This window comes from Oncorhynchus mykiss, chromosome 14 (genome assembly GCF_057628025.1).
Source record: "Oncorhynchus mykiss isolate SJ-2025 chromosome 14, ASM5762802v1, whole genome shotgun sequence".
Lineage (NCBI taxonomy): Eukaryota > Metazoa > Chordata > Actinopteri > Salmoniformes > Salmonidae > Oncorhynchus > Oncorhynchus mykiss.
The window spans coordinates 7,989,061-8,005,061 of record NC_143035.1 but is presented as its reverse complement, the minus strand read 5'-3'; the positions used below and the strand labels follow the sequence as shown (position 1 = coordinate 8,005,061).

The 16,001-nt window shown below is 46.3% G+C and overlaps 1 protein-coding gene across 21 annotated transcripts in view; it reads left to right on the top strand.

Moving 5' to 3' along the window:
• The window catches only part of LOC110488691 (protocadherin alpha-C2), a 211,968-nt gene that overhangs the window by 180,491 nt on the left and 15,476 nt on the right, over positions 1 to 16,001 (top strand). For all 21 annotated transcript variants that reach the window (XM_090198272.1, XM_036942808.2, XM_036942810.2 and 18 more), the window contains 2 exons: positions 3,253 to 3,311; positions 11,039 to 11,127. In XM_090198272.1, the coding sequence (XP_090054398.1) occupies positions 3,253 to 3,311; positions 11,039 to 11,127 (148 nt within the window). The remainder of the gene's footprint in view (positions 1 to 3,252; positions 3,312 to 11,038; positions 11,128 to 16,001) is intronic.

The window sequence follows — 16,001 nt, the reverse complement described above, 5'->3', positions numbered from 1 at the left end:
GCTCTATTTTCAAAACGACTGGCTGAAATTATGCACAATAAAAATGAATGAAGAAGAAATGAGGTAGGGGGAGTAAAAGGGGTTGAAAAAGGGTGAAATAATGAGGTCGGGGAGTGAAAGAGGATGAAAAGGGTGAAATAAAACAATGTTCAGGTAATTGCTCCTCTCTCCCTGGTGGTTTCCCTAATAATTAAGGTAATTAACTGTCGGCGATGTGTTTCCTGATACCACGGTGGGATTGATCGGGTTCCACGAGGACGGGGAAAGCAAGGTGATTGGACCAAGGCGTTCCATGGTGGAGGTGCGAGCGCTGTATCCATGCGAGGGGTGTCCACTCAGAGGCAGAGAGAGAAAGAAAGAAAAAAACCAGGGCCTTATTAAGTCCCTCATTTGTGTTCACGCAGCGAGGCAGGGAGGAAGGGAGTGCACAAGAAACCCATAGGGATAAAAACATTCTGTCTTGATTTCTCTCTCTCTCTCTCTCTCTCTCTCTCTCTCAGATACAGAAACCAAATTCAAATTCACAATATCAACTCTCCGTCATCGCGCTACGTCCTGTGTGTATTGCTGATAGACTCAGAGCCTGTCTGTGTGTAGGGCTGCATCAGACTGCAGACGTGTTTTAGGGTCCAGATGCTCCTCTCTAACCTACGGTGTTAGTGGGAGTCTGTTCTAATGTACACACACACACACACACACACACACCGTAAGGACGGCCAGACCACTCCCCCAAACAGGTACTCCAGGGCAACTGCTTAGTGATGGCGTTTTTTATTTCTATGGAAACTACCCTATTTTTTGGGATGAAGTCTGTCTCTCTTGTTTATGAGCGTTACACTGTGGAGTGTTAAGTCTCTCTTGTTTATGAGAGTTACACTGTGGAGTGTTAAGTCTCTCTTGTTTATGAGAGTTACAGTGTGGAGTGTTAAGTCTCTCTTGTTTATGAGAGTTACAGTGTGGAGTGTTAAGTCTCTCTTGTTTATGAGAGTTACAGTGTGGAGTGTTTAAGTCCCTCTTGTTTATGAGAGTTGGAGTGTGGAGTGTTTAAGTCCCTCTTGTTTATGAGAGTTGGAGTGTGGAGTGTTTAAGTCTCTCTTGTTTATGAGAGTTACAGTGTGGAGTGTTAAGTCTCTCTTGTTTATGAGAGTTGGAGTGTGGAGTGTTTAAGTCCCTCTTGTTTATGAGAGTTACAGTGTGGAGTTTTTAAGTCTCTCTTGTTTATGAGAGTTACAGTGTGGAGTGTTAAGTCTCTCTTGTTTATGAGAGTTGGAGTGTGGAGTGTTTAAGTCCCTCTTGTTTATGAGAGTTACAGTGTGGAGTGTTTAAGTCCCTCTTGTTTATGAGAGTTGGAGTGTGGAGTGTTTAAGTCTCTCTTGTTTATGAGAGTTACAGTGTGGAGTGTTTAAGTCCCTCTTGTTTATGAGAGTTGGAGTGTGGAGTGTTTAAGTCTCTCTTGTTTATGAGAGTTACAGTGTGGAGTTTTTAAGTCCCTCTTGTTTATGAGAGTTGGAGTGTGGAGTGTTTAAGTCTCTCTTGTTTATGAGAGTTGGAGTGTGGAGTGTTAAAGGCTTTGGAGTGTTAAAATGTGTAGGCTGTTCAGGTGTGAAGCCTAATTCCATCCTTGTTTACGCCAACAAAGTCTATTTTAGCTTTAGAGTTTGTCACTGCTCCATAAGGTGTACTTCTTTATGGATTTGACGCAACTTCAACACAAATTTTTATACTGTGTCCCTGCTGCAGTGCTGATGAGTGTGTTCTTGTGTTGCTGTGGCGCGTTGAGCCATCTGTTTCCCTGTGGATGTAGTTGATGTGATGGAATGTCTGACTCCTGGAGGAACACCAGGTTTTTCCTCATTTGGGCCACATATTGGATTTCAGGGTGATGAATGTGCTGCGTTGAGAGACTACGGCCAATTTTTTTTCCCCCCATCTCCAGGAAGTTAACATCTGTCCTGTGGACAGCACAGGAAATGGGTCACCACTGGGAAGAAGGTAGAGCTTGTTCCTACCACTGATCTAGGATCAGATGTGTTTTTTTGGTGTTGTTGCCCCGTAATGGTTAAGGTTAGGAATGGGTAATCTGATCCCAGGCCCATACTGTGATCGTCTCTTTTTCAGAACATTACAATGAGTCTCATATCATATGGTTTCACTATGTGACACAAATACATTTCCATTCACTTTTTACAGTAAGACTTTTTTAAAAGCATGTTATCCACTTGGATACATCCCCAAGTGTTGGCTGGTATTCCGAGTTCACCTGATGATGTCACTAGTGACAGAGCCTGCAGACAGAGGTTATGGCCGTTTCACACGCCTCTCTCACGGCTCTGTTGTGATGGGGATGTCACATTTATTCTCTGTCCAGGTGCAGGCCTCAGGGGGTAAAGCTGATATCGCCTCCCCCTCGCCTCACCTCTCCTCCTCCACCTGTGACCTGAAACAGAAGGAGATGAGGAGAGATGGGGTGGGGGGGATCCATGTGGTTACCATGGTGAGGCCTGTCGGACCAGCTCAGGCTGATACTGTGACAGTGACACACAAGGTTTTGATCAGAGGGGGAAAGGAGAATAAAATGAAAGAGACGGAGCGACAGCTGGATATAAAATGGAGGAGATAGAGACAGGAGAGCACTGAGATGAATGAGGGCGGTAGATTGGGGCCAGCATTTTTTCCAGATCCTTAAACCACTCCTAATACAAAAAATACAAATAAATCAAATATTAAAATAGTAAGAAGGACATTCTGAGCGAAAGAGTGATAGAAAGCGAGGGAGAAAGAGGAAGGGTGGAGAGGTGGACAGCTCTGATGGAGCCCTTAGACAAAAACAGTGATGTTAGAATTCCGTCGGGTCGCCATTGTTACGGAGCGTATCCCCTGAAGCTGAGTTGTTTGACCCAGGAAGGGGGTGGCCTGAGGGACTGTGGCAGAGAGGCAGGGTCGGGGGTCCGGCCTGGTCTGGGCACTGAACAGGCATATCTCTCAAAGTCGTCACTCTCACAGAGGACAGGGAAGAGGGGAAGAGGGGAAGAGGGAGGGGAGCAGGGGAGGTCCAGCGTAACTCGTCACTCATTTCTCTCCACAGGCAGAGGCAAGCTGTTGCCTTCATGATGAGTGTTTGTGCATATATGTGTGTGCATGTACTTCTAGTTCACGCCATGACTTATTCATGAGAAGATATTGGGTTTTTCCTGTGTGATCTCTTTCAGTACCTAAGACTCCAATCCATTTCTCTCTCTGTCTCTTTTGCAGCCCAAGGTGCCCAATTCAGACTGGCGTTACTCTGCTTCACTTAGGGCTGGGATGCAGAGGTAAGCACATATCACCTTTTACCATACCTCAAAAGGTGGTCACTGTCCATTAGAATGTTACTCCAAGATTCACAATTCACCAGCATTCCATTCCTTTTAAACCCTCATAAATCCTATGTTTACTTTACCCATTCCCCTCCATTATACGTACTACTCACATTGCTGCTTGTTTAATTCAAATGGATGCCAAACACTATAGCAGAAGAATTTCCTTCGGAGTCAGCCACACTCCAAAAAAAAAGCAAGTTCCGCAGGCTCTAGTTTTGTCTAATCTTGATTGTTGTCCAGTCGTGTGGTCCAGTGCTGCAAGGAAAGACCTAGTTAAGCTGCAGCCGGCCCAGAACAGAGCGACACGTTTGGCTCTTCATTGTAATCAGAGGGCTGATATAAATAGCTAGGAGTTGAGGAGAGACTGACTCTGTCACTTCTTCTTTTTATAAGAAACATTAATGTGTTGAAAATCCCAAATTGTTTGTATAGTCAATTTGCACACAGATCAGACACACACTTATCCCACCAGACATGCCACCAGGGGTCTTTTCACAGTCCCCAAAACCAGAACAAATTCAAGAAAGCGTACAGTATTATATAGAGCCCTTATTGCATGGAACTTCCTTCCATCTCGTATTGCTCAAATAAACAGAAAACCTGGTTTCAAAACTAAGATAAAGCAACACCTCGCGGCACAAAGCCTCTCCCCTATTTGACCAGATAGTTTGTTTGTATTCATTGATATGTAGGCTACGTGTGCCTGTAAAAATATATATGTATGTAGTTCTGTCTTTGATGTTATTTCATGTTTTGTGAGGACCCCAGGAAGAGTACCTGCTGCTTTTGCAACAGCTAATGGGGATCCTAATAAAATACCAAAATACCAAAATACATTACTATTAAACCAAATATTATCCTATTTATATAGCATCTGTTCTGCAGTATTCTATTAGCTTGGTTGTTAGACAGTAGTAGATAGAGAGCGAGGGGTAATCAGGGGGTCAGTGAGAGACTGAGGGGACAGACGGAGGGATGGAGAGAGAGAGGGACAGAGGGGGGATGGAGAGAGAGATGGAGGGGAGGGCAGTTAGGCAGAAATATGGCATTGGGAATGCGCAACACAACACAGGGATCACATTACCCATGAGCCATTGGGCCACTAGCTGCCCTGGGATTGTCTGGGCTTGACCCAAACGAGGAGCATGCTAATGAGAGGGAGGGGCTAAGTTAACGAGCAGAGCCAGCCTTAATGAGCCAGGGGTAGCCAGGCGAACCACATCACCAAATGCACTGCACTGCGGCCAGGTAATCTCATAGTACACACACACACACACACACACACACACACACACACACACACACACACACTGCTCTGCTGCAGTTCCGATCTCATGAACTGAGGATGACTGGCGGACCAGTCCCTCCATCGGGGAAAAACAGAAGTAGGTCATCTGCCACCGCCCCTCACAAACACTCACACATATATATACACACACACACACACACACACACACACACACACACACACACACACACACACACACACACACACACACACACACACACACACACACACACATAGAGGTCTATCCCTCCGGCCATGACAGACAGCACTGCGGCAGTGATGAGGGACATGAGAGATGACAGAATGGACAACGCTTTCACAGCTCCCTGTATACAACGTCTGTCTGTCTGTCTGTCCAGAGACATGGTTCATCAGGGTCAGTGTGTGTATTTGTCATTGTTTTATGGCTTATCATTTATTGTTTATTGTGTCTGTCTCGTGTGTGTGTGTGTGTGTCAGATTAATACAAGTTTAATACAAGTTTAACATCTGAGTGTCATTGGTGTTACACAGATTCCCTCATAATTACAGCAGGGTTTAATGAGAGTTAATGTGCTTGAGCAAATCATTCTAATACATTAAATCGCTCTTGTCACTTTAGCATGGAGCCCTTTATCCATCCCTCCTCCTCTCTCTTCCCCTCCCTCCCTAAATCTGAGCTGTTGACTGATCTATTTATACTCTACTGAGATTACAGTTTGTTTGAAACATTTTGAGACATTTTGAGTGTATACCCCAAACAGCAATGCACTTGAGTAATGATTTTGACCTAGTTAGTTTTACAGCCCTAAATATATCTCTCTGTAATTATGAACCCCGCTAAGCTAGAGGCTAGCGTGTCTATGGGTTCATTTTTACTGCACTGGTTGTAATAATGACAGGCAAAGAGAGAGAGAGAAATGTTTGCCAATTTTATTAAAAATAAAAAAAACATGGGCTTCCCGGGTGGCGCAGTGGTCTAGGGCACTGCATTGCAGTGCTAGCTGTGCTACCAGAGACTCTGGGTTCGAGCCCAGGCTCTGTCGCAGCCGGCCGCGACCAGGAGGTCCGTGGGGCAACGCACAATTGGCCCAGCGTCGTCTGGGTTAGGGAGGGTTTGGCCAGTAGGGATATCCTTGTCTCGTCGCGCACTGGCGACTCCTGTGGAGGGCCGGGCGCAGTGCGCGCTAACCAGGTCGCCAGGTGCACGGTGTTTCCTCCGACACATTGGTGCGGCTGGCTTCCGGGTTGGATGCGCAGTGCGGCTTGGTTGGGTTGTGTTTCGGAGGACGCATGGCTTTCGACCTTCGTCTCTCCCGAGCCCGTACGGGAGTTGTAGCGGTGAGACAAGATAGTAACTACTAACAATTGGATACCACGAAACTTTAAAATGTTAAAAATGTAAATAAAAAAATAGAAATACCTTATTTACATAAGTATTCAGACACTTTGCTATGAGACTTGAAATTGAGGTCAGGTGCATCCTGTTTCCATTGATCATCCTTGAGATCTTTCTACAACTTGGAGAACCAGTGGTAAATTCAGTTGATTGGACATGATTTGGAAAGTGAGTGTTTGTGAGGGGCGGCTGTCTGTATATGGTCCCACAGTTGACAGTGCATTTCAGAGCTAAAACCAAGCCATGAGGTCGAAGGAATTGTCTGCAGAGCTCTGAGACAGGATTATGTCGAGGCACAGATTTGGGATTTGGGAAAGGATACCAAAACATTTCTGCAACAAATGGAAGAAGTTTGTAACCACCAGGACTCTTCCTAGAGCTGGCCGGTCGGCCAAATTGAGCAATCGGGAGAGAAGGACCTTGGTCAGGGAAGTGACCAAGAACCCAATGGTCACTCTGACAGAGCTCCAGAGTTCCTCTGTGGAGATTGGAGAACCTTCCAGAAGGATAACCATCTCTACAGCACTCCACCAATCAGGCCTTTGTGGTAGTGTGGCCAGATAGAAGCCACTCCTCAGTAAAAGGCACATGAGAAACCTGCTTGGAGTTTTCCAAAAGGCACCTAAAGGACTCTCAGACCATGAGAAACAAGATTCTCTGGTCTGATGAAACCAAGATTGAAAATCTTTGGCCAGAATGCCAAGTGTCTGGAGGAAACCTGACACCATCCCTACAGTGAAGCATGGTGGTGGCAGCATCATGCTGTGGGATGTTTTTCAGTGTCATGGACTGGGAGACTATTCAGGATCGAGAGAAAGATGAACAGAGCAAAGTACAGAGAGATTATTGATGAAAACCTGCTCCAGAGCGCTCAGCACTTCAGACTGGGGTGAAGGTTCACCTTACAACAGGACAATGCCCCTAAGCACATAGCCAAGCCAACGCAGGAGTGGCTTCAGGACAAGTCTCAGAATGTCCTTGAGTGGCCCAGCCAGAGCCCGGACTTGAACCCGATCAAACATCTCTGGAGAGCGTAAAATAGCTGTGCAGCGACGCTCCCCATCCAACCTGACAAAGTTTGAAAGGATCTGCAGAGAAGAATGGGAGAAACTATAGATAGATAGATAATTACATGGTATTTGCAGGGTACAGTGATAATCTTATGCTCTCGGCTCCAACAGAGCAGGTTAAATAAAAAAGGAAGATACAGTTGTTTTAAGTGAATGAGACATAATAAAGATAATAATTCTATGCACATTTACAACTGTGGGGACAGGGTAAGAGTCCGTTTGGGAAAGTCCATGGGGGAGCAGCAGGGGGGGACTGAGAAGTGATGGGATGAACTAACCATCAGCCAGACAGACAGACAAGCAGGCTGATTGTCTTTCAGAAAGACAAAGAGACATTTACATGGACACAAGGAGAAAGTGGGACAATGAGCAAAAGCGGTGCGTGTGTAAAATCACCGGGGAAGCCAAACCAGGGGGAAAAAGCCATATTACAACCTATGTGTTGTGATAATTGCATTGTTTGCTCTATAACCTGTTAGTTCATAAGCCTTGACATCATGATGTATATAGGCCTAAAGGCTGAGACAATAAGAAGCCCCATTGGCAGAATCAATTTAACCACACCTTTATTTCGTTACAAAGCCAGAGTACAACCTCTGTCCTGTGAAGTCCAGAAAACATATTGCATGTAACTATCAGTTACATGACCTACAGCATGGTCAAGCAAGGTAATGTTTCTGACATTTTCAGACCACTAAACAACTATTGATTTTAGAACCACAGAGAGTTACCGCAAGTCACAAAGAAAACAGGAGATGCCTCCACTATTCCAGCCCCATTTCATCTTCAACGTTTCATCATCAAATCACCTATGCTTGGTCTAATACAGTGACAAATAAAGAAACCAATGTAGTCCAATCAACGTAAGATAAATATGATGTGGCTGTCCTTGGATCTGATTTGTGTGTGTGTGCGTGTGTGTGTGCAAGTAGAAAAAACATGTTGGCTCACCCTACACCCTCCTCTTTCATGTTGACTAAACGGTCTATCACTTTATCATATAGTACAAGCTTTTTTTTTTGTTTGTCCTAGGCTACCTGGCTAAAATGCTTGCTCGCTAGCCTAACTTCCTTTCATGGGCAACGTTAGCTAGTTAACATTAGCCTTCTACATCTAGCTACATATTGAACTTCCATCCTCTCAGTCCAGGGGCACAATATGAATATATGGTTGGATCAAAATCACCGTTATAATCATTGGCTAGCAGGGGAAATTAAGTAAAACCACATGTCCAAATCCCTATCCATCCATTGCTAAATTCAGAACAGGACCATTTTAGCTAGCTAGCTAGCCACCGGAGGACAGCAACACAACAAGACGTAACAATTCAAGTTGTTTCTGTCAATTACGGATTTCTCTTGATGTGATGTGATGAGAAAGAAGCCAAATCAAAACGGTCTTCCCTTGACACTAGCTCAGTTTAGCTCAGCGATGATTGGCTATTATTTTAAAAAATATATATATATCAAGGGAGGCCAAATGCTCGCTGGCTTCCCTGCATTCAGTGCTACAGGCGGCAACAATGTCGTACTGTTTGTGAACAGACAGCATCACAGAGATGGCCTACACATACAGAGAGAGAGTGGCGCTGTTTTGCTTTCTCCGGTGAGATACATTCAACCTCTTGTGAATTGAAGGAAAATTATGAAACACAAAGAGAAGAAAGATACATTATTTTGTTTCTTTTTTTTTCTTGGTCATTTTTGGGGGGAAGCCTGGCTTCCCTTGGCATCCATGACTACACGTCACTGACAACAAGAGAGAAACAGATACAGGCATTAGCTGTAGGAACATGCTTTCGATCCAGTGTTCCCCATTAATAATTGATCAGTGAATCTGGATGACTCCAGCTCTACACAGCACTTAAAATGGCCACCCTGCCAAATCTCTATTCATCTCCTTATACCACTACAAAAAGACAGGAGGACCTTTACACACACACAACACACACACATTTCAATACAGCTGATGGAATAGAGATGACGGAGGCGTGAAAAATTGCAAAGAAAGAAAGGGAGGGAGAGGGGGAAGGGAGAAATGAATAAAGAGAGAATGGGTGAGGGGGACAGAGGGTGAATCAGATGGCAGAAGAGCGAGGAGAGGATAGGGACTGAGCTGTGATTGCCTGACCTTGGGGGTGAACACGCTCACACATACACCCGCACACATACACGCACATGCACACGTGTGCACGCGGACGGCCAGACAGTGTGTGAAGAGCCTGGAGAAGAAGTGCAACTAAAATGGTGGCAATACTGCTGCCTCCTCCCACACGCTTTCCCTTCCTCCTGTCTCTCTTAAATGTTCAACTATCATTTATTTCAAGAGCTTCACTTTTACCCTATGGAGAAAATGTCCTTGTGTTCCACCTTTGACATTTTGCAGTATATTGTGGTATAGGATCGAGTGTTCAATCGCATATTGGGCACTTTCAAGTATGTGTGTGTGGGCCAGAGAGAGAAATACAGCGAGGAGAGAGATACAGACAAAGGGACTCCAGCTGAAGTGGGGGAATGGTTCTCTTCTCATCTGACCTCTGTGAGACTAAACTTTGCGAGACCCAGTTTTCCAGGCAGGGTCAAAGGGAAGGAGAGAAGAGAGGGATTAAGCATGGAATAGTAGCAATGCAGGAGGATTGAAAGAGGGAGAGCACCTCCTTAAAACCACATTGACGGGTTGATATCGGGAGACTGTTTGCATTTAGCATGTACACGCGCGCACACACACAGCGCTCTGCGCATTGTTAGCTCTGCCTGCGGGTTTCAGTCGCCCCTGGTTCCTCTTAAGGTTTCTTCCTAGGTTTCTGCCTTTCTAGGGAGCTTTCCCAAGCCACTGTGCTTCTACATCTGCATTGCTCGCTTTCCTGGGTTTTAGGCTGGGTTTCTGCCGGTGTAAAAAAGGACATTAAGAATACATTTGATTTGATGTAACATCTGCTAACACAATAAAGAGAAAGTCTAGATAGAGAGTGTTTTTCTAATCCTCAATTAAAACCCTGCTCTGCATCTCACTATGGTAAAAGGTGCTGCCCTTATTGGATAAATGATAGTGGAACATGCAGATTATTTCAAAAGCGACATGAAACGGACCTGAACCCTTTTCATGATTAAAACATTTAACCATAGTTTGAATAGAGGACATTAAGATTTAGTGGAATCTCATACCTTACATTTATGGCGTGTGTGTGTGTGTGTGTGTGTGTGTGTGTGTGTGTGTGTGTGTGTGCGTGCGTGCGTGCGTGCATGCGTTTAAGGTTCTGTTTATTTGCTGTATTTTGGCAGCAGCCTGTCGCTGATTTAACACCCCAGAGCTCAATACATTTTAGTTAGGAGGGTTGCTGAAATCCCTGGGGTGGTTGGGAAAATGTTAGAGCACCCATCTGTAATCCCTAATCCAAGGAGCGGTGTGAATATGCAGGGTGACTACTGTTTAATCCTAATCCAAGGGCCCATTTGAGTTCCTGAGATGGAATTGGTCTGACCCCCCTCCTGAGACCCCTGCTACTGACTGTGTACACACACACACACACACACACACACACACACACATACACACACACTGTGGTTTCCTACCATGGCTTAATTTAGTAACGCTCTGTATTATAGGAAACTTGTGGAGCGAGAGACGACTGGGTCCACAGAAGCTTATAGCTGCTGCTGCCTATGGCCCTGTGATAGAGGAAATAATGGAGTTCACCCAGAAAACAACGTGTGTGTGATGTGTTTGAGAGTGAAAGGGTGTGTTTGTGTGTGTATTTATGAGAGAAAACTCTCTCAATATATACTGTACCATCAGACTGTGTGTGTGTGTGTGTGTGTGTGTGTGTGTGTGTGTGTGTGTGTGTGTGTGTGTTATATTTCTCTAGACTCTGTAACCTCTGAAAATGTGTGCGTTGGGATGTTTCTCCAGTGTGTAACCTCAGAGTGTGTGTGTTGTGTTCCAGCTCAGTGCACATGGAGGAGTCGTCGGTGATGCAGGGAGCGCAGGGGGTTCTGGTCCAGAACTGGCCGACCGTGTCTAGCGCCGCCGGAGGTAAGAGCCAGGCCACTACACCACACACTGAACCGCTCTGACCCTGACCAGACCAGACCAAAGCAGAATACAATCAGACTAAGACCCTGAGAAACCCAGGCCAATGCAGAACAACTCAAGACTATCAAAAACCAACCCAGACTAGCTAAGCCAGACCCACCCAAGGACAATCCAGACCAGTTTAGGCCAACGCAGACTAACTCAGACTACCTCCGACTTTGACTGGCACAGTGTTATCCAGACCAACTACGACATAACCAAAGGGAGAGACCAGGTTCTCCATCGCCCTGACTCCTGCTCACTGCCCTTATCCACTCAGACATGAAATGACACTGTTCTGTGGGTGGAGATTGGTATCTGTGTGAGAGAGAGAGAGAGAGAGAGAGAGAGAGAGAGAGAGAGAGAGAGAGAGAGAGAGAGAGAGAGAGAGAGAGAGAGAGAGAGAGAGAGAGAGAGAGAGAGAGAGAGAGAGAGAGAGAGAGAGAGAGAGAGAGAGAGAGAGAGAGAGAGAGAGAGAGAGAGAGAGAGAGAGAGAGAGAGAGAGAGAGAGAGAGAGAGAGAGAGAGAGAGAGAGGTTGTCTACAGAGGCTTAGAGAGCTGAGACTGAGACATCAACACAGACCCATATTAACTATGAATACTACTCTGATTACATTCTTCCTCTCTATCTCGCTCTTTCGCTCTCCCATACACACCCCAATGTGATGCAATGTAAACTTGCCTTTTTTTTTTACAAAAATCACATTCGCCCCCCACGTCTCGTAACCCTGGTGACTGTTCTTGTCACTTTTGTACTTCTCGGATGATGAAACGGTCCGTAGCTTCCTGCTCTTGGCTGCTCTTGGATGCTCTCTACCTCATTAGCATACTCATTATAACCGCACAAGAAGCATTAACATCTGACTCAAGGTCAGTACCTTCCAGAACAGACGTGTTTGGGTGGAGAGGAACTCAGCAGGAATGTGTTATGTAGCAGGGTCCAGGGAGGGGGGAGGGAGGGAGGGAGTGAGGGGGAAGTAGAGATTGAATGAGGGGCGAGTAATGAGAGAGGAGTGGAACGTGAAGACATTGTGGAGGATACAGAGAGATAGAAAGGAGTGGGAGAGAGATGGATGGACACAGGAAGAGAAGGATGACAGTGCAATTTACTGAGTAGATAGAAAGGTGATTTGTTGTAACTAAGGTATGCAGAGAATGACCCGGCTCTCTGTCCATTATAGACAGCCTGACTAACTGCCCACACACACAGTCTTCTCTCTCTCTCTCTCTCTCTCTCTCTTTGTCTCTCTCTCTGTCTCTCTCTCTCTCTCTCTCTCTCTCTCTCTCTCTCTCTCTCTCTCTCGCTCTCTCTCACACACACACTCTGCCTTTCCCGCTTAGCAATCGATTTCTTGCCCAGACTGAGGAGTTGCAGCCTTGAGCAGGGAGGTGGTGAGTGGAGGGAAACCGAATGGGTGGAGATGCTAGTCTTCATGGGTCGGGTTGGCTGGAGTTGGCTAAGGGGTTGTGGAAAGGGGTGACAGGATGGGGAGGGTGTATACTGGGATCGACAGAGTAAGGGGTTGGATGGATTTTTAATGGGGGGGGAGTTGGATGCTAAATGAAGCAGTGCCGTCTGGGCAGGAACGTTGGGGGTTTGGAATAATGGGGGTGGAGTCCAAAAAAAGTCTAATGGCAAATTTTAGGATGTAGAATGATTCAATTGAGCAGATTTGAAAAAATGTCAGGAGGTTGTAACGGTGAAGATGTAGACAGGGACACAGCTGGATCTGTCCAGTCAGCCGGTATGATGGCACTCATTGAATGAGTCATCTCCTGGTCTAATGATCAGCGCGTCAGTCGTTGCCTGTCGGCTTTCTGCAGGTTTAGGACCTGAAGTCACTTTAATGCATTGTTGCAGCGTGAGAGAGGATAGGTGTTGTGTCGATTGTTACAACTGCAGGGTGGGGTTGTGTGTGTCGTCTGACAGAGTCTATTTGCTTTCTGTTCGTTGTGAGACAAAGAGCCACAGCTGGAGACTACGCCCCTGTTCCTTCCCCAGTGTTTCCATCAGGGTAGTTTACTGCGGATATGTGTGTCTGTTTAGGAGTTTGTGTATGTATTTTTATGTATGAGAAAGAGTGTGTGTGTGTATGTGTGTATGTGTGTGTGTGTGTGTGTGTGTGTGTGTGTGTGTGTGTGTTCGCTCCCTGCTTTGTGTGCAGCTCCTGGTATGACAGATGGAGTCCAGCCTACGCCCAGATTAACAGACTCACATTAATGAAATCAGGATTCTGCATGCTGCCTAACTCTATCACTCTCTCCTCTCCTCTCTGCTTCCATCCACCCCGCCATTTCACGGCTATGTTTCTAAAGCAGGGGCACGCACAGGGATTCACAGAGGGCTGTGCTGGATCTGAACAATCCCCTGGGGAGAAATTGGTAGAGGGAAGAAAAGAGAAGGAGAGGGAGAAATGCAGAGCCAGAGAGCGAAAGGAAGGAGAGGAGAAATGGAGAGCAGTGAGAGGGAAGAGAGGGAGAGAGGGAAGAGAGGGATGGGGGGGACTGGGAGGTAGGGGGGAAAGTGTGACAATGAGTTGGAAAAAAGAGACAGAGGCAGAGAGTGAAAAGGGGAGAGAGGGAGAGGGGGAGGGAGAGAGGGATGGAGGGCTGCTGTTGCTAGGGGAGAGTGTGTTGCTAGGGGAGAGTGGTTGACTCGGAGAGCGAGAGAAAATGAGGGAGAGAGAAAGCTCACAGCATTATTCTCCATCTCAGCACTGTCGCTGTGACGCCCAAGTCCTACCGCTTCACTCGAGGATGCAGTTTCCACGGCAACCATTCATAGCCCTGAACTGAGTGTCGAGAGAGAGCGAGAGAGAGAGATGAAGAGAGCAAAGAGATGAAGAGAGCAGAGAGAGGGTGTAAGAAGAGCGTTACGGAGGGAGAGAGAGAGAGAGAGATGGAGATGTGGACCTGAGTGGGCTGTGAGGTTGAAGCAACGCAGGTGAATAGAGAGAAATAGCGAGGTGGCTGCTGGTCAAATAAAAAACAAGCGTTGGATAGAAAGGAGGAAGAGGTTGTGTTAGCTAGAAATGGTCTGAGGAGGGCATGGCGAGGGGAAACAAGGAGAGAGGGAAGGAGAGAGGGAAGGAGAGAGTTAGAGAGGGAGACTGACCTACATACACAGGGCCGTGCTGTACTGCAGAGGTGGAGGCAGGTTTATTGCAGGTCAGGTCTTTATGCATCACTGCTCTATTTGATGACAGGGACACACACACACACACACACACACACACTCACACACACACACACAAGCCTGATTTGATGAGGGCGGACAGGAGTCAACAGCAGCTTGCACCTGACGAGGCAAAACGGAGGACAGCAGATGAGGGAGAAGAGGTAGAAAGGGCAAGAGAGGGGGAGGAAGGGTGAAAGAAGGAGAGAAAAGGGTGTGCCCTGCCCTCCTCCGGAAATAAGCTCCACGGCAGGTGGTCCATCCTGTGACCACAACACGTTGTTGGGTTAGACTAGGGGAGGGTGGAGGCGTATAATTCTCATTAGTTGAATGCAGAGATGGAGAGTTGAGGTTTCTGCGTTCAGCTGCTCAAGCAGAGAATCTGTGGTGGTAGTATTGTTATGTGAGTAGGTCTGCTGGATAGAACTCTCTGGAACCTGCCTGGGGCGGAGAGCCAACTCAGGAGGGGAAGCCTAGACCAAGTTGTTCCTCTCTGCTCATCCAAAAATGCCTCCCCTCTTCCTTTTATTCCTCCTCTCCTCCACCTCCTTCCTTCCGATCTTAGCTGACTTCTGTCTATCTCTGTCTGTCCTCCTTTTTTGTTTAATTTCTGACCATTTCATTTTCTGCCTCTGTTTCTTTTGTCCTCTCTCACCCTCATTTTCTCACCCTCCCTCTCTCCTGCCCCCCCCTCTCTCTCTCTTACTCTTTTTCTCTCTATCTCACTCCCACTCTCTTTCTCACCCTTTCTCTCTCTCTCTCTCTCTCTCTCTCGCTCTCTCTGCTTCACTTAGAATAAATCTGTTTCTAATAGTCTGCTAACAGTCATGTCACTATTAATGACTATATCATCCTCATTAGAAGCACTGCTCTCATTTAGATGAGACACACACACACACACACACACAGAGAGAGAGTTGGCAGTGGCACCTCTTTGTGAGGCTGTTGAGGACGGTCTCTTGGGAGAGCTTGTCTCCACCATCTGTCACATGATCCGTCTGGGCATCACACTTCAAGGTGCGCACACATACGCACATACACACGGTGAAGAGAAACACACAATCACTGTCACCAACAGATACTGTAATTTCTCGTTTAAAAAAAAAACAACACACACAACCAGTCGCCATAGTTTATTTTTATACACACAAGTACACTTGCTCCTTCATGTTGCCGTTATCAGTCAGGGGAATATATGGTGATTCATGCAGACACACATATACTCCTGTCACTACCCAGGCACAGGCAGAAAAATACAGATGCATGAATAACAATTAGGTTTTGAAGAGACAGCAGTATCGCTTAGGGTTTCAGTCCTCATAATACACACTCACACACACACTCACGCATGTACACGTATGCACACACACACGGAGCGCAGGTGTTTTGATAAAGAAGGGTGTGGTCCCAGCCACGAGAGCTGGGACCATTGCGTTTCACTACACCCGCAATAACAATCTGCTACATATGTGAATGTGACCAATACAAATAATTTGATTTGCTATCACAACAACCCATTATCTTCAGGATTTTTAGTAGCAGTTTTTCTACCTTTCTGGGTGGATCGCATTTCATACCCGCATCCCTGTACTTCCTCTCTCTCCTCTTCTTCTCTCTCCTCCTCCTCGTCCTCTCTCCTCCTCCTCCTTCCTTCATTATG